We start from the raw sequence: 19,337 nt of genomic DNA, 5'->3' as shown, positions 1-19,337 counted from the left end.
CACTTCAAACACAAATCATTTTTGAAAGGACTAAACACAAGAGAGAGAAAGAATTTCTTAGACTGTGTTCTGGGACAACATGAACCATATTTTAAATTTTGTCCAATAGTTATTTAACCAATCTTCACACAGAGATTTCCAAAAGAGTGAGTGTTCTTGAGGACAAAATGCTACATGGCTCTCTACTTTGTAGCTCTCTACACTTCAACTAAAATCATACAAAAAGAGGTCAGAGTTGTTGACATGGCAGTCACTCATTAATGAATCAACAAGTCACTTGATAGTATGTAAAAAATCTGAGGAAGACGTCGACCAATTATTGCCAAACCTAAAGAAGACCAAAAGTACATTTTCACTAAATGTAAGGGAACACTGATGGTCAAGGCGAGGAAACAAAAAATAATTTGGGTGTGTTGCCTACTCACCTCCAACATAGCGGAGACTTCACCTGGCGGAGGGCTGGCCTGTGCTGGGAGCAGGAGAGAAAGCAGGCATGTCTTTCAGACGCCCACTGGCCCCCGGATCCGTGAGCAGCAGTAGGCAGCCACAGAGCAGGCTGTGGAGAGGAGTCTTGTGCCCGTGTGGTAGGGAGGCTGACCTGGGCTTCCTCATTTGAAAGGTAAGTCCAGTTCCTGCCCTGGAAGGTTTACGGGCTGCAACGAAACAGTGCCCTGCACCAGCCCGGTCCAAAGCCAGGTGCCCTGTCTGCATACCCAGGGCAGTCCAAAGCCAGGTGCCCGGTCTGCACACCCAGGGCAGGGCTGTGACCTGCAAGGAGCCAGCGTCCTCTGCGCCCCTTCATCTAGGACTGCATGCTCACCCAGCATCCACAACGGGAAGGAGGCAGACAAGACGGAGCCCCTACCTTCCATGACGGGGCCTTTCTCTCAAAATGGAAAATGATAACTAATGTCTCCTGCCAAAATATATGCAAACATATGAGAACTCTCTCTTTTCTCTAATGAATTTTAAAGATACCAAAGTTTAAGAGTATTTCTCAACATTACTTGACAAAATAATTTTTCACAGGTTTATCCCTCTTAATTCTACAGGGCACCATGACTGAAGCTCACTAGACATTGTGGTTATCTCTGTTCCCTGTGTCCCTTGTTCTGTCACACGTCCACTTCTACCCACTCACATCTGTATTTAAAATTTACCTTTTCTTCCTAAAAATGCAGAAATTCACCATCATTGGACTGTAGTACCCACTGTATGTTCCCCAAAAAGCAAATGGTCAGATGACACAAGACTGTCCCTGAACGGGGATGGGAAGTCCTCAGACACTGCAGACGCTGGCGTCATCAACAGGTCTCACAGACAGGACACGCAGCCCCCACAGCGCTGCCCACGGGAGCAAGCAGCCGCCACGGCCGCTCGGTCACCAAGGACAGGGTGGGGGATGGCCACCAAGGACAGGGTGGGGGAGAAACCGCAGCGAGAACATGAAGTACAAGATATAGGTTAGAACCAAACTCTTGTTCGGCCTTCCGTCTCCCCAGTTGGCCAACTCAGACATAAAGTGTATTGTTAAAGGGTTATATCCACAACAGTGCCTTTAGAGACTGTGTCTGGATGGGAATGGGCTACAAAAGCTCAGCTAACAAAGTCCTTCTTTATCCTTTGTCTTAAGCAGCGTGGGAAAACTCCTCTGAAAAAGCTTGATTTCTTCCTTCAACTTGTTTCATGTGCCCATTTAGTTCATTTGCCACATCACACCGTCTCCACTGAGATGCCGCTGCTGTTATAGAACGCATCTCTACCGCTGATTTCGTTGCAAGATGTTTCTTGTCTAGTAATTAAATCGGCCCAAATTTCCTTCTACAATGTTACACTGTGGAAGGAAAATAATCATGAGTGCTCACAGGAAACTGGCTTCATTCATTCCGGATTCTTTGAAAGGTCACCAGCATTTCTGAGGGGCGTCTCCTTCTGTCTGGCACACTTTCAGGTCCAGGTTTTCCCGTATTCCTAAGATGCTGTGGCACAGACACTTGTTGAGTTTGGGAGCAGAGCTGTGACGGCTGCTTCTGCTTGTCAGCAGGGTCTGTGTCCCGGGGGGAGGGCCGTGGCCCTCACTCGGCGCTCAGACTGGCGACCTGCCTGCACACAGCCCACCTGCACCGTAGGACAGGTGCCCGGGACACCGTCTCGCTGGTGCGCCATCGGCACTAGGCTCTACTGCGCTGGTTCCTCTCCAGCGACTCAAGGGAACAGCACAAGAAAGCCCCCACAGCTGACCTGTGAGTGTGGGGAAGCCAGTTTTCCAAGTGTTGCCTCTGCTCTGAGCCCCTTCCTCAGCCTTGCCTCGTGAGACCGGGTCCACAGGAACCCTCTCTGCTCCCGCGGCTCTGGGCTCTCGCCGCCATGGCACGGCTGCGAGCAGGTACCAGCGGAGTGCAGGATCGCCAGTGCCCCTACCCCTGCGATTCTCCTGCAACCACGTCCATCTCCCTGGTCGCAGCCCAGCCTGGACTCCTCAGCGCCTTTCCTCACTTCCCAGTTCACAGAGCCAGTGTCTCTGCCTCCTGACCAGTCCCTGGGAAACACCCATGGTCTGCCAGACGCCACAGCTTTACCCAGGACAGAAGAGTCCTAAAATTGGGAGGACAACCCAACGTCCAGCGGCCTCCTGCTGTGCGTCAGCTCGGACAGTTAGCACACGGAACAGAACAGAAACTCTGAACGGCTGATGAGGTATGAACAGGCACGAGGTCCACAGGGCACCTGTGTGGCTAGCTTGCTCTTGAAGTCCCCGAGTTCATCCAGCACCTCTCACAAGTGAGGGGGGGTGGCAGGCTGAGGACAGAGCTGGCCATGAGCCTCCAAGCCCAGTGGGTGCAGAGGGCACAAGGGTGGAAAGGTGCGCGTGGAATCTGCTCCGGTCACGGGGAAGGACGGGAGGCCTCCTGGCACAAGGCCAGGGCACATGGAACAGGACACACGTGAGTGAACAGGCTGACGGTATCACATGTGCACACAGCACATGTCAGACACCAGCCCCAAACATGCAACCTGATACTTTCTAGGAGCTGGGAGAGAATCCACTTTTATTCCTTGTCTGTAACTGAGCCCCAGGGACAAAGCAAACCAGTTGTCTCAGCTCAGCAGTCAGCCTCCTGGGCAATTCCTTCCTCACCGAGGACGGGCTCTGGCCAGCCTGCCTGTCCTTGCTTGTGTGTGCTTGTGAGAACACACACACAGGAAGAAAACCCGTCTGTCGGCATGCCCTGCCCACTCACCAGCAGGGCTCCGCGGCCCGGCAGCTCTCTCTTCCGTAAGGGAAGTCTCAGCCTGGGAAAATCACACCTTAAACAACAGTCCATGAAACCAGCACTGCTCAGTCTGGAGCCTCACACACAAAAGCACAAGACAACCAAGAACGAACAGACACTGAAGAATTAAACTCCTGAAACAAAGGCAGCAACCCGAAAAGCAGAAAAATTAACTCCCAATGAACAGAGTGGATGTGCTTTACTAAAGAAAATTTAAGCAACTAAAGACAAAAAAGGGAGGTACAAAGATGATGGCAGAAATGAACCCTCAACAGGAGGCCCGGATGAGAGTCAGAGGTGACGGGTGTACGTCAGAGCCCCAGAAGCAGACACGCACTCCTCTGGACGTGGAGTGATGCAAACACTGTCCAAACCCAGGACACGCCCCGGAGTCCCACGTCTGGGGTCGGGACACAGGCCCAGAAAGGACATGCTTTCTCTTGTGCTAAGTTGTCACCCCTCAATCTGTGGATTTCAAAACCAAGAAAGAAAACAAGAAACAAAAATGTAAACTCCATTTTCATCAAAACTAGGAGACAACTGAACCCTGGATCACAAACTTAGAGGGAGGCGTGCCAGCGCGTGCTATGCACACAGGAGTCGCAGACAAGATGCCAGGGTGCCGTTCCAGCAGGAGCCTCACGGGGGCGGCGAAGGGCACACCTGCGGAGTTAAGCCGGAGTCCCCGCGTGGCCTGGCTGGGCTGGGGGGGGCACAGCAGGCTGCGTGTGGGGGACACCTGAGGGGCTGCACCACAGACGCCCCACTGCAGAGACCTCCAACAGCTGAGAAAAAATAATGGCCTACCTAACTCACACACAAACCTCGGGTCATTAGATACATTTCAAGTTTTCACCCGTCTATAACCTGCGACCCACAGAAGACCTCCTTAAAATAGCCAATCCACGAACAACTCACCTGCTTCACATATGGGTGACCAGACGAAATTGCTGCCTCTTTGGCAGATGAAACTGTGACTAAAATTTCATCATGAAATTCAAAAACAGTTAGTAAGGCCCCTGTCTCTGATACAAGAGCACAAAGCAGAAATGTTATGAGCTCTAGAAAGAGCCCTGGCCGAATAGCTCGGTTGGTTAGAGCGTCATCCCAAAGCACAGAGGTTGCCGGTTCGATCCCCGGTCAGGGCACATACAGGAACAGACTGATGTTCCTGTCTCTCTCTTCCGCTCTCTCCCTTCTTCTTCTCTCACTAGAGTCAGTAAATAAAAATTTTAAAAAGACCTCTAGAAAGAGAAGACAAAGCCCATCACAAGAAAAAGGGTCAGCTGTGTGAGACTTTCTAGCATGTGACACTGGCCACGCTTTAAACTGGGTCACTTGTCTTTTTAGAATTGAGTTATCAGCTATTTTAAAAAATATGTAAGTTTCTTATCAGGTATGTAATTTGCTCTCATTCTCTTCACTTTCTCAATAGTATTATTTCTAGCACAAATGTTGTTTATTTTAATGAAGTCCAACTTATCTATGTCTCTTTTTGTCATTTGTGATTTTTGTGTTCTATCCAAGAAACCACGCTCTAACCTGAAGTCCTAGGTCTTCTTTTAAGATTTTTCTAGTTTTAACTCTGGCGTTGAGGTTTTTGATATTCTGAGTCTTGTGTGTGCTGTGAGGTAGGGGTCCCGCCCCGGGCTCTGTGTATGAGGATCCGATTGTCTCAGCATCATTTGTTGAAGACAGATCTCTCCCTGTGAATCCGCTTGGCACTCTCTCCACTGTGTTTTCATGAACTGACCATAAATATGAAGGACTATTGGACTCTCAACTCTATTCCGCTGAGCTGGCCATCCATCCGCATGCCCCTACACTGCCTCGGTTCCTAGAGCGGCGGATCAACATGAGGAAGTGGGAGCCCTTCAACTTTCTGAGTTTTCAAGATTGATTTCCGCTACTCTAGGCCTTGCATTTCCATGTAAAATTTAAAATCAGTAAGTCAGTTTCTGAAAAAAAGCCAGCTGGGATTCTGACAGGGATCTTAAGTCTGTAGATCAGTCGGCAAGTACCGCCGTCGAAATTAAACAGCGAGTCTTCTGATCCATGATCAACGGATGCCTTTCCACTTGTTTAGATCTTCTTTAATTTCTTCCAATACTTTTACAGTTTTCAGTGCACAGTGTGGTTAAAAAGCTTTCACTGGAGTTTATAATACTTGTGGCATTCGGCTGCAGAAACCGGCTCTTGGGCTTCCCCAGCGAAGTCATGTGTCACTCACTGCCTTTCCTAGAAGCGCGAGGAACAGTGGCTGAAACGTGTTTTTGATATTCTGGTAAGTACTATCCTAAATGAAAGCAAATAACATGTGTTTCTCCAAGCCAAACCTCTTCCTTTAATCTTTTTTTTTTAATAGTTATTCTATTCTTTTTTTTTTAATTTTTATTTATTTATTCATTTTAGAGAGAAGAGGGTGAGACAGAGAGAGAGAGAGAGAGAGAGAGAGAGAGAGTAGAGACAGAGAGAGAGAAGGGAGGAGGAGCTGGAAGCATCAACTCCCATATGTGCCTTGACCAGGCAAGCCCAGGGTTTCGAACTGATGACCTCAGCATTTCCAGGTCGACGCTTTATCCACTGCGCCACCACAGGTCAGGCTCTTCCTTTAATCTTTAGGCATTTATTGAAAGGAGGAAAATCTCTTCTTCTGACACTTGGTTCTGCCATAATTTTTTTTTTTTACAGAGACAGAGTCAGAGAGAGGGATAGACAGGGACAAACAGGAGCGGAGAGATGAGAAGCATCAATCATTAGTTTTTCATTGTGCATTGCGACACCTTAGTTGTTCATTGATTTCTTTCTCATATGTGCCCTGACTGTGGGGCTACAGCAGACCAAATAACCCCTTGCTTGAGCCAGATACCTTGGGTCCAAGCTGGTGAGCTTGGCTCAAACCAGATGAGCCCACGCTCAAGCTGGTGACCTTGGGGTCTTGAACCTGGGTCCTTCCGTATCCCAGTCCAACGCTCTATCCACTGCGCCACCACCTGGTCAGGCTGCCATAAATTTTTTTTCTTTCAAGTTCACCTTTTCCAGAAAACACAGTGAGACTTATCAACTTTGTTTTTAGCGGCTCATACCCTCTCCCTTAATTAACAGAGCTTTTCAGGGGAACCCCCACTGGCCTCCATCACAAGCAGCGCTCCCAGTGGACAGGCCAAACGTTAATGCAGAATGGAACAGCCATCATCAGGGTTTCACATGTGTTACTGTGTTTAGTTATTAGGGGGAAAAAATGTAATGTAAAGAACAGTACATATTTTTGTAGCCAGATTCAAAAGAAAATACAAATGTAATTTAAAAGACTACTTGAAAACTCTCTTTTTATGGTTTATAACTACAGATTTCCCCTTCAAGAAATTAGTGCAATTTTGAGATTTGTTTGTTCAAGTCATTCCTAAGCACTTTATTCTTTTTGATGACTTTGTATATGGAATGATTTTCTTAATTTTATTTGGATTGTTCATTGTATCCTGGAATCTTGACTGAATTCATTAGTTCTAACAGCCTTTTTTTTATGGGTTGCTTAGGATTAGGATTTTCCATTTACAAAATTATGTTATCTATAGTTTCATTTCTTCCTTCCCAATATGGATGCCTTTTATTTAACTTTCTTTCTTTTTCTTTTTCTTTTTTTCCTAATTGTCCTGGCTGGAACTTCTAGTATTAGCTAAGTTTTAAAAACTCTCTGTACCTCATTTTTCACAAATATAAACTAAAACTAATAATACGCTAATAGTGAGGATAAAAATGAAACAGTGCATGCAAAGTGCTCCAGCACAGCACAGGGAAAGTGGCAGCCCCTCAGTGCTGGCTCTTTGGTTGTACCTAAGAAACACACTTAAAGCAAATGATTCAGAAAAGTTACACATATGTAAAAGAATGACATGAGTACGCCAGCATATAGCGGACGAAAAAAATTAAAAATCAGGGGAACCTGAACTTATAGGAATACACAGTTGAATTTAGGCCCTAAAAAACACTGAAACAAAACAAAAACACAGATTAGTTCATAAAAGGACACTAGTGCTCTGCCCATCAAGCTAAAGCAATGACCACAGCTGTACCAATCAATACAGTGCCAACGTCCACAAAAGCAGAGGGAGGCAGAGGGCACAGACAAGCCCCTCCCAACAGGAGCTCATCTGCTCTCCTGGTCCCACACAGGCGGCTAGAGGCAGTGACCCGACCACCACGCATGCACACAAGCACCGAATGTCAGGAGAATTAAATAGGTAATATGGTTATTTCTGGATGCAGAAGAATAATTACAATTTTTTTCTTATGTACTTAAAAATTTTTTTATTTTATTTTAGCTAGAGGAAAGGGGAGAGAAAAGGGGAGGGAGAGAGGGAAAAAGGGAGGGAGGGGGAGGGAGGGAGAGAGGGAGAGGGAGAGAGGGAGAGAGGGAGAGGGAGAGAGGGAGAGGGAGAGAGGGAGAGGGAGAGAGGGAGAGGGAGAGAGGGAGAGGGAGAGGGAGAGGGAGAGGAACATCAATCTGTTCCTTTATGTGCCCTGACCAGGGATCAAACCGGCAACCTCTGCACTTCGGACCGATGCTAACCAACAGAGCTATCCGGCCAGGGCTTATGTGCTCTAATATTGACTGAATTTTTTTACTGTGAGCATGTATTAATTTTATAATATGAAAAAATACATGATGAACACTTTCTAGGTGGGAAAACACAAGAAATTCCCACAGGACACTTATTTTATAAACCCAGTTGATTTGTATAATTAAAAATAACAACACTGATTTCTAAACTGCAGAAAATTTCATCAATAAAACTTTATTTAGAACTTTACAGCAACAATTTCCCAAGACCGCCTTGCTCTGGTGCTCTTAGCTCTGTCCAGACTGGGTTCCACTAAGTAAGAAACAAGGGCCTGCCATCAGAGCCTGTGTTCCAGGCAAGAGTTTGATCGAGTCTCTCGTGACATCCTCTATACTCTTTGTGTTAAGATGCTAACAAGTTCAATGTCATATATGTTAGCACTTATTTGTACTTTAGAATTTCCTTTTATAATATAGTTTGCTGTAACTATAATACATTTAAGGTATGTTTCAATTTTATTTTATTTTTTTTATGTTAAATTTAGAGAAAGGGGAAGAAAGAGAGAGACAGACAGGAAGGTCAATCTGCTCCTGCACGTGCCACAACCGGGGACTGAACCGGCAACCTCTGCGCACTGGAACAGTGTCTGAGCTACCCAGTCAGGGCTGTTATTGTACATGGTTTCATAAGATGTAAGATAAGTTAAAGCCAGAAGCAACCAGGCACGGCGCTGACTACTCTTTTTTTTTTTTTTTTTTGAGAGAGACAGGAAGGGAGAGAGATGAGAAGCATCAATTCTTCTTTGTGGCACCTTAGTTGTTCAATGATTGCTTTCTCACATGCACCTTGACTGGGGGACTCCAGCAGAGCGAGTGACCTTGTTCAAGCCAGAGACCTTGGGCTCAAGCCAGAGACCATGGGGCCATGTCCATGATCCCACGCTCAAGCCAGCGACCCCATACTCAAGCTGGTGAGTCTGCACTCAAGTCAGCGACTTGAGGATTCAAACCTGGGTTCCTTGTGTCCCAGTCTGATGCTCTATCCATTGTGCCATCGCCTGGTCAGGCTGCTATTCTTAATTTAATATGTTTGAGGTCAAAGAGCTCACCCTGTCTTTTTAACGTGTATTCCAACATACTTTCCAGAAGGAGAGCACTGTCTAGAGCCTCAGAGTCACTGAGTCGTCTTAACTGAAATGACTTTACTCAGGAAAAAATGTCTTTTCTTCTGCTACAAAGGTCTGACTTGACTAGTTTCACATAATAATACATGCAAAGAGCATGTGGCCACATACGAGGAAGGACCAAACAAAAGGAGTGTAATTATGAGGAAACATGAACACTAAGAAAGGATGTATTGTTCATGATCAGAAACATTAGATTTATTTTAGGAAAAGAATATTTTGGATTTGTCAATAAATTACGACAAAAGTCTGACAGAAGCTTTTAAGAAGGCCATCAGGTGCAGGCAGGGTTTAAATGTGAGCTGAGAACACTTCTGCCTGGAGTGCACTGTCAGCAGAGAAGGCCCGTGAGCGGGCGGGTTCCTCACTGCCACTGTGGCAAATGTGTTCCATGAAGGACAAAATTAGACCAAGAAAAGCACCACACGTGTGCAGAGACCATTCCAGTGACGACAGTTTGGAAGCACCTACAGATGTTTTCCATGTTTCTCTTTAATGACTAGTCAAAATCTCTAAAAATAAAAGCCCGTAATTACTGAGACCAAGGAGTCCAGAGCTGGGGAGTTTCAGAGCTGCTCCTGGGCCAGGGGTGCAGCCTGTCCGACAGCTGGGGTCAGCGTGAGCTCGTGTGTGCACGACAGTGGCATTGCAGAGGGGCCACTCAGGGCAATGGCACCCTGCCCCTGTGCACGAGCCCAGACCCCTGAGAACACAGCAAGGCCCCACACGGCCCTGCTCTCACCCCCACAGCTTCCAGACACTCCCAGGACCACAGTGATCCCGGCCACCACCCTGTCCCTCCTGTCCACACTCTGTCCTGAGCCAGGCCCCGGTGCACTTCTGTCTGTGAACACACTTCCTGCGAAGATCCCCCGCCCGCCTTCCTACCTAACCGCACCAGGCGCCTGGGCCTCCTCCTGTGTGTTCTCTCCTGAGCTCGAAGGCCTTGTTGTACCTTGTTCCCTGCAGAATAGGAAGGCTGTGCTCACTGCCCATCCTACTGACCTCTGTACCCCAGCTTCTAAAACTGCCTGTGCCATCCCCAGTCAGGGGCTCGCCTGGCAAGTTTCATTTCTACGCCCCTCCACGGAGGTCCTGGAACAAGTTCTTCCCCGCACAGCTGTGGTGGTGGGATGGTTACAGGCAGGGTGATCGGGGGACACGCTTCCCCAGTCTTTTCCTGCTGCTAGCTGAACTTCTTCATCACTGTGTCACCAACATAGACTGTGCACACCAACCTCATGGATGTGCATGCGTGCGTGCGTGTATGCATGTGGGGCTGGGGGGAGGCGGGCCCTGGGAGCTCGGTACCACAACCGGGTAACTAAGAATAACAACATCCACCTCTCTGCCTTGTGCCACATTCCTGGGCATCGGGCTCAAAGAAAAAGACCAACTGCCCAGGACGAAATAACAGGACTTCAAGGCCAGGGCAGAGTCACATAATAGCTGTATATTCCAGAAACACACAGAACTTCTGTCGAAAGCCCACATTATCTCCAACTGTCAGATGCTGAATTACTAACTTTTTCTCCAGAGATGAGACCAAAATAAGTTCTAAAGCGGTTATTGCCATATTTAGGATGTTCACGTCGGAGCAATGACAAACATCTGGCTGTGATACTTTCTGGAATTCTGACTATTTTTTTCTGGCCAGAAAGAAAACATGAAGTTTTTACTGGAATAGCAACGTACAGTCTCCTCGCATGGAACTCCAGGGCTGAGAATTTGTCCTCCTACGTGTCACATACTCAAGCTAAAGCTTCTACAATTCTTAAAAAAAAAGGAAGAAGGAAAGCCCACTCTAAAAATGTTGAGTATTTCAGGAAAAGGGGAGTGTGAGCACACATGAAGAGCAGCAAAGGCGCGGGGGCGCGGGCGCGGGTACGCAGGCCGGGTGCGCAGGCGCGGGTGCGCGGGCCAGGCGCGCCGGGGCACGGCCTCACATGCCCGGACGGCACCCCAGGTGGGTTCTGAGTTACCAACGTCACTTTTGCATAGCACTGACTTCCAGGGAACAGAAAGGCTACAACTTGCATCAGTTCAAACCCTGATCACAGCTAAAGGTGGAACGGTCTGGACACCGTGCACTCTCAGCCAAGGAGGGGACTCCCTCCCTCCACTGCGTTCCTGCCAGGCCAGAGCTGGACGCGTTGCTGGACCTCGACTCTGCACACAGGCCAAGGCAAGCGACACGTGGCTTCCATGTGGCATCTTTGGTGGCTCAGAAAAATGACTTTCCAGAGCTGAGGCCAGAGTTCTATTTTCAAAACCACAGAATTCATTTAATCAACCGAAAACAAATCAAGATTTTACTAGATCAAAAAATTGACTGACCTTAGGTAGCTTAAAATCCAACCAATAAGTGTCAAACGTCATGTCCACTAAGACACACGGGGCCCATGCCGAGGGCCCCTCCCTGGGTTCACAGAGGCTTCTCCTGTCTCGGAGCTCCAGCAAGTGCCCTTCCACAGAGAAGGGCTTTCCTGTAACCGGGACCCATATGAAAACCGCCATGCGCACCTCACCTCATTACTGCACCCACGTGAGCACAGGCTGCCCACCTGTGAGTGCCGTAGACGGGGTGATCATAAACTCTGGTAGCTAGTACCCATGAATGAGATGAACACTGATTTAAATATCATCAATTAAAGTTCCCAGCTCTGTATGTCTGCGTGACAACTCTAAATGCAATTTTAAAATGTTTAAGAATATTTCAAGTAGGCCTGACCAGGCGGTGGTGCAGTGGATAGAGCGTTGGACTGGGATGCAGAGGACCCAGATTCGAGACTCTGAGGTCACCAGCTTGAGCGCGGGTTCATCTGGTTTGAGCAAAAGCTCATCAGCTTGGACCCAAGGTCGCTGGCTCGAGAAAGGGGTTACTCGGTCTGCTGAGGGCCCACGGTCAAGGCACATATGAGAGAGCAATCAATGAACAACTAAGGTGTTGCAACACACAACGAAAAACTAATGATTGATGCTTCTCATCTCTCCGTTCCTGTCTGTCCCTGTCTATCCCTCTCTCTGACTCTCTCTGTTTCTATAAAAAAAAAAAAAATTTCAAGTAGGCTTCCAGTCTTTGACAGCTTCACTTCCCCAAGTTCACAATGGCCAACTCTCAGTCATGCTTTCTCCATGGTCCTCACAGCCAGGGAGGTAGCAATGTTCATTCCTATGAGGCAACCATCACCATCACTCACAAACTATCCAAGGAGCCAATGTTGCAGTAATATAGTATTATAGTAATTGAATATACAGAAATATAGAAAAATATGAAAGATATATAGAAATAATTAGGATATAATATTAAAAGCAATTAAGGAAAGTAAATAAAGTTATGCCATCTGGATAGGAATTAATCTAATGTGTCCAGATATGACACACACTCTGCCTTTCGCGCAGGGAGGGCCTAGTGCAGGCGTCCCCAAACTACGGCCCGCGGGCCGCATGTGGCCCCCTGAGGCCATTTATCCGGCCCCCCGCAGCACTCCCGGAAGGGGCACCTCTTTCATTGGTGGTCAGTGAGAGGAGCGCTGTATGTGGCGGCCCTCCAACGGTCTGAGGGACAGTGAACTGACCCCCTGTGTAAAAAGTTTGGGGACCTCTGGCTAGTGTATGTGAAGTTATATATAGATAAAAAGTGGCTTCATGTCATAACTCTGTAGGTTAACATAAGAAGCTTCCCTAGAAACACCTTAAAAGTGGCTTGGCCCTGGCCGGTTGGCTCAGTGGTAGAGTGTCGGCCCAGTTTGTGGAAGTCCCAGGTTCGATTCCCGGCCAGGGCACACAGGAGAAGCGCCCATCTGCTTCTCCACCCCTCCCCCTCTCCTTCCTCTCTTTCTTCCCTTCCTGCAGCCAGGGCTCCATTGGAGCAAAGTTGGCCTGGGCACTGAGGATGGCTCCATGGCCTCTGCTTCAGGCGCTAGAATGGATCTGGCCGCATGGGAGCAATGTCCAAGATGGGCCGAGCATCACCCCTGGTGGGCGTGCTGGGTGGGTCCTGGGTGGGCGCATGCAGGAGTCTGACTGCCTTCCTGCTTCTAACTTTGGGAAATTACCAAAAAAAAAAAAAAAAGTGGCTTGATGTGACATTTCAGTAGATTAACATAAAAAGGGCACCTTGCGAGGAACTCCCAAAAAGGTGGTTTGAGGTGATAATCCTGTAGATTGACACCACACCTGTTAGAAGGCCATGGCCAGAAAAGGTACTAAAGCTGAGGGCCCCCTCCCCCCCGCTGTGGTCATCGCCCAGACTCCAGCGTGAACGTGGACTGTCTCCACAGTGCTCTGACCAAGGACAGCTCAGAGGAGCACGCCCACGGGGCCCCCATAAGCTGTACCCAGGCCCGCCAAAAGGACTTGTGAGTAATGAACTGCCTGTGTGATTCTCGCAACTAACTGTGTTGGTAGTGTCTTTCCTCCGGTGGCCATTGGTTTTGACATTGATAGGCAGCATCCTCATTGATAGGTAGCCACCTCTAGAGTCGTCTTGAAGAGGCTGCCCGCCTGCAGATACGCAGGAGTGTCCCACTGCACGGGGAAGTCGAGTTGGGGATGCCTGATCGGTGGAGCTCAGCTCTGCAGGGCAGCGTCTCCAGGGTAACTTCTCATGTTCTCGGCCCAGAATCTTCCTTCTTTAGCCATTTAATAACTCCTTACAGTTCATCTCAAACCACATCGAGCTACAACCTCACACCCGTGAGGAGGTCTAGACCCTAAGGTCAGACGCGTGCAGATGAGGAGGTGAGGCTGTGGAGGGGTGGGCCCTCATGACACTGTGGAGGGGTGGGCCCTCATGACACAGTGGAGGGGTGGGCCCTCATGACACTGCTGGGTGTCCATGGTCCCACCACTTTGGGAAAACCTGTCGGCTCCTCAAACAACCAAGCACAGAATTAGCGCATGACCCAGAAATTCTGGAGCACGGAATTAGCTAAACAGCACATGCACACGGACATTTACAGCATCACTTATGACTGTCAGCAGGCGGGCTGTCCATCAGCTGATGACGGATACAGTGTGGCCCATCCATACAGTGGACTAGCCTTCCGCTGTGAAAGGGACAAGTGCTGACACATGCTACGTGGATGACCCTCTAAGACACAGTGCTCATGAAAGAAGCCAGCACAGAGACCACAGGTGACCCCACTCAACATGAAACGTCCACCATGAGATTTGTACACAGAGAGAGACGCTGGTCTGCTTAGAGCTGAGGGAAAGAGAATGCAGGAGAGGGAGGTGACAGCCAACGGGTGTGGGATGTCTTTTTGATGTGATGGCCGGCTGGCTCAGTGGTAGAGCATCGGCCCAGTGTGTAGAAGTCCTGGGTTCGATTCCTGGTCAGGGCAGACAGGAGAAGCACCCATCTGCTTCTCCACCCCTCCCCCTCTCACTTCTCTCTCTCTCTCCTCTTCCCACAGCCACGGAGCAAGATGACCCTGGGTGCTGAGGATGGCTCCATGGCCTTGCCTCAGGTGCTAAAATAGCTCAGTTGCCAAGCAACAGAGCAGCAGCCCAGATTGGAAGAGCATTGCCTGGTAGGGGGCTTGCTGGGCGGATCCCAGTCAGGGTGCATGTGGGGTCTGTCACTGCCACCTTGCCTCTCACTTAATAAAAAAAAAATAGAAAATGTTCTAAAATGGACTGTGGTGATGGTTGCACCTATCCGTGAGTATACTAAAAAACATTAACTTGTACACTTTAAATGAGTGAACTCTATGGTAGGTGACTTATAGCTCAATATAGCTATTCAACATTTTCAGTTTAACTTCATCTTTTAACACTATTAAACACTAATTTCTGGCTTCAAGCCATCTTTTATCTACAGCAGCAAACATGAAGTAAGCATGTGTTACCTAGATCCAAGAAAAGCTGGAGCTCTCTCACGCACTCATGCACCATTCATGCCGGGATGGCTGGGAAGCTTTCTCACCTGTGCGTTCACCAGGGGGGCTCCAGCTGAGCCAGTGACCCCTGGCTCATGCCAGCGATCATGGGCCTCAGCCAGTGACCATGGGGTCATGTCTAGGATCCTGCGCTCATGCTGGCGACCTCGGAGCTTCGAACCCGGGTCCCCAGCATCCCAGGCCAACGCTCTATCCATTGCGGCACCGCCCAGTTGGGCTGCCGTCTTACAGAGAGAGCTCACTCTGAAGCAGAGAGAGGCCAGCAAGGTTCCGGAGCTTCTGAGGGCACACCGGCACAGACTCTGCACGGAAAGACAGACGTGACCTGAGAGGTCCACAGGCCAAGCTGCTTTCTATTTTCACTGAAGCAAAACATAGGCATTTCAAAAATAACTAAATGTCAGATTCTTTCCTAAGTTAAAATGGTCCCTTAAGTATATACGCCACCATCGAGTGGGGACTCCCACAGGCCAGTGCTGTCGCCCTTCTGTGTGGAAGCCAGGGCTTCCCCAGGCACATTAGCCCAGCGACCTGCAAGTTTGCAGGCTCTACTCTGAAGACTTAAGTACAAAACACAACACATAAGCAGACCTGAGACAGGTATGGACGGCCAAGAAGCCCAGAACGAACGAAACGAAACACTTGGGTGCCTGAGGCCAGAAAACATCCAGAGAGGAAAGACTCAAATATCTTAAATAAAGCATGTTAATCCAGTCTGACTTTTGATTCTGTTCACTCGACATGTATTTACAGAGCAAAGCCCCGTCCAAACACGCAGGGCACAGCAGTGGGTTGAACAAAGCCTTGCCTCCCGGAACTCGCCTTCCGGGAGGAGAGACCGCAGGCCAACTCTGGGACAGGGAGTGTCCTCACTGCGGCCAACAGAGACACACCCGGCCAGGGCCCTCACTGCCCTGTGCGCCCACGCCCTGCACTGCAAGCCTGCACCACTCCACAGGTCCAACAGCAAATGTCACCAACTATAATCTGTGTCTCCCCATTCAAACAAAGGAGGGGAGGGGGACCCAGGTGACAGTGGAGCAGGACGAGAGGCCCTGGCAGGTGACCAGCCTTGCTCTCAGGGTCTTTGGGATCTTTGGAGCTGCGACCCACGAGAGACACGGGAGCAGAAAGAAGCGGGGTCCCCTGGTCTTCTCGGGCCAGCCCCTGCAGGAAGGCTGCAGGGCAAGCACTTCCGGGGCCGGGCATCACAGTGTCCATCATGGCAAACCCGCCCAGGCCACTGACAGGGCACTGAGCTTCACAGACAGTCTTCTTTCCAAGACTGCGTTCCTGATCCTCTGGCAACGGCGGCTGTGGTGGCCACCAAAGGCCACCACTTCTGAGGCACGCCCCATCACGGTGGCTCTGCCTCTCCAGCCCGTGAATCCGGGTTGGCCTGGGAGCTTCTGTGATCAGTGGACCCCGGCAGAAGTTCAAGGGGCTTTCTAGTTTCCACTCATCACCAGGCGAGCTTGGCCAAGCTGCCGTTGGAGGGTGAGAGTCTGCACGGAGGGAGGTCCAGGGGAGGCCACAGGCATGTGTGTGAGGCTGTCCTAGGCCACCAGCCCTCAGAACCAGCCAGACCAGAGCGACTCCAAGCAAACACTCAGACACGCAGGCAATCCTAAATGTTTGCTTTCAGCTACTAAGTTTTGGGGTGGTTGTAACTTCACAAATCTAACTGATACAATGGTGGAGGACAGAGTGCTTGAAAGCAGAATACAGCTAACTTAAAAAAAATTGAATTTTTTCTTTAACTCTTCCTAAAAGTAGGTAACCACTAGCTAAAAAGTACCTTATATAACTCAGGATATGCAACAGCAATTTGATTCTTTAATTCTGGTAACTCTCCAAGTATATCAAAATACCAAATGTGATAAGTTGTATCTGATTAATAACAATCTCAATTTATTAAAACTTTTACCAAGCTCTAAATAATCTGAAATATTTACAAAACGCCATCTCTAATTTTCTTGTGTACAAAATGACCCAGATTCTTAGTAGAGTACATTTCTAGAGAAAGACTATATCCTGTTATGACTCAACAATAAGCATGTGCATTTTTCTTTTGGGGGCCTAGTTTTGTGTGTGTGTGTGTGACAGAGACAGAGAGAGGAACAGATAAGAACAGACAGTCAGGAAGGAAGAGAGATGAGAAGCATCAAGTCTTCATTGTGGCACCTTAGTTGTTCATTAACTGCTTTCTCATGTGCCTTGACTGGGGGTTATAGCAGAGCAAGAGACACCTGCTCAAGCCTGAGCAATCTTTGGGCTCAAGCCAGCGACCTTGGGGTTTTGAACCTGGGTCCTTCACGTCCCAGTCCAAAGTTCTATCTACTGTGCCGCCACCTGGTCAGGCTGGGGCCTAGTTTTAATTGATAAAGACCATTAAACAAGACTAAGAGAGAGGTGCCCTAAAAGTAAACAGTAGTGCATTCTTTTCTTCCTTCTTTCTATCTTTTAAATTTTCTGGCCCTGTTATAAGCCTAGACTATACTGAATGTGTTTAGCATAGGCTAGCTACATGGTGGAAATGCCTGGAAGAGATTTGGGAGCCCAAGTAATCCCCAGACCTTTAACCTGTTTCCTACAAGAGATTCACGGAAGGGCACCCTGGTGAGACGCGAAATGCTGTCCCAGACCAGCAGCCACCCTTGGCCCTCCATGGGGGTGGCCGGTGCCAGACAGCTTCCCCAGACCAGCAGCCACCCTTGGCCCTCCATGGGGGTGGCCGGTGCCAGACGGCTTCCCCAGACCAGCAGCCACCCTTGGCCCTCCATGGGGGTGGCCGGTGCCAGACGGCTTCCCCAGACCAGCAGCCACCCTTGGCCCTCCATGGGGGTGGCCGGTGCCAGACAGCTTCCCTTGCAGAAGCTGCCTCTTGCCTCACAGGAGAGCTGGGAGGTTGGACAGACAGGTCCTGCCAGTTTCAGCTGCCACTGTCCTGATAAAATGCTATTTAATGTCCTCTTCAAATAAGACTTAAAAGAAGCATTTGGCACCCCCAGTTCGGGCCCTCCTGTGCCCCCTCCGGCACTGTGCTTGCCCCTCCTCCTCCTCTGCCATCAGGCGCCACCAGAGCCTCAGGGAGGGTCCTCTCAGCTCCTGACAGCCTGACCCACAGCTCAGTAACCTTATTTCCTGGGTAGCTCTTGACTTCTGACAGGAAAACCCAAGCACAATAAAGCTGCTCACGTTGAGTTCACTCTTGTCCTTGCTGTCATGGTATCAGAGCAGGAGACGCTCCTAAAGATACCGCAGTAAGTCATACAAAAACATTTAAAAACATACTATGTGCGTGACATTTGAAAATAAATATATATATATATATTTTTTAATCCTGTTTCTTTTTTTTAATTTTTTATTTATTCATTTTAGAGAGGACGGGGAAAGACAGAGAGAGAGAGAAAGAGAGGAGAGACAGAGAGAGACAGGGGGGAGGAGCTGGAAGCATCAACTCCGTATGTGCCTTGACCAGGCAAGCCCAGGGTTTTGAACCGGCGACCTCAGCATTTCCAGGTTGATGCTTTATCCACTGCGCCACCACAGGTCAGGCAGAAAATAAATATTTTTAAAAATTCATTCTAATATCATTTAGAAAATCAGAAAAAAAATGTATTATGTTGAACTAAACTGTTATTTAGAAACCACGCATGCACACAGGCACGCCTATCTGACTTCTCGTGACACTCGGCTCAGTCTCTGACTGGGGCTGACCCGGAGGAGGCAGCTCAGCGCTGAGACGGGGCCGCCCCGCCCCCTGGGCTCTCTGCGTGGTGAGCACTCCGTCCTCCCCGGCCATCCTGAGCAAGGGGGGCTGCAGTCACCCCCACACTGCAGGAGAGGAAGCTGACACACAGTGAGGCTAAGGGACACCACCCAGAAGCCAGTGGCCAAGTGGGGAGGACCTGGGTGGGCCCCACGTGCCTCCTGAGACCCCACTTCTTACCTCAACGTCAAAGGTTTCCACGGAGTTGTCCAGCAGCTTCACTCGGAGGGGGAGGTGCTTCTCCTGCGTTCTCGCCACCGTCCGCGCGGTCCCCAGGGAGGGGGCCTGTCCGGGCTCCAGGGTGCTCACTCCCACAGAGGGCTGAGCGCCAAGGCGTGCCCCTGGGGTCTGCAGAGCTCGGTATGTTCCTTCTATCTCCCCCATTCTTCACCAGCCAAGAGGGAGGAATGTGCTACAACACAATGAAACCCAAAGACTCATCACTAGCTGTTCAGATATTAAGACAATGTAAAAAGTGATGAGGTACACAGGAATTCTCTGCATGATTTCTGTAACTCCTATGGGTCTTACGTTACATAAAAACACAGACTTAATGTGATAAGCGTCCCCGGTAATGACATTTCCCAGGGGCTCTGCAGGCCAGCAGCATCTGCATGCCCCGACCCCCAGCGGCTCCTC

General features: G+C 49.2%; 1 protein-coding gene across 4 annotated transcripts in view; it reads right to left on the bottom strand.

The window, feature by feature from the left end:
• The window catches only part of FARP2 (FERM, ARH/RhoGEF and pleckstrin domain protein 2), a 98,576-nt gene that overhangs the window by 61,631 nt on the left and 17,608 nt on the right, over positions 1 to 19,337 (bottom strand). For all 4 annotated transcript variants that reach the window (XM_066345841.1, XM_066345840.1, XM_066345842.1 and 1 more), the window contains exon 2: positions 18,879 to 19,110. In XM_066345841.1, coding sequence (XP_066201938.1) covers positions 18,879 to 19,082 — 204 coding nt within the window. In that variant the 5' untranslated portion in view covers positions 19,083 to 19,110. The remainder of the gene's footprint in view (positions 1 to 18,878; positions 19,111 to 19,337) is intronic.

This window comes from Saccopteryx leptura, chromosome 7, assembly GCF_036850995.1.
Source record: "Saccopteryx leptura isolate mSacLep1 chromosome 7, mSacLep1_pri_phased_curated, whole genome shotgun sequence".
Lineage (NCBI taxonomy): Eukaryota > Metazoa > Chordata > Mammalia > Chiroptera > Emballonuridae > Saccopteryx > Saccopteryx leptura.
This window is presented reverse-complemented; position numbering and strand designations above follow the sequence as displayed.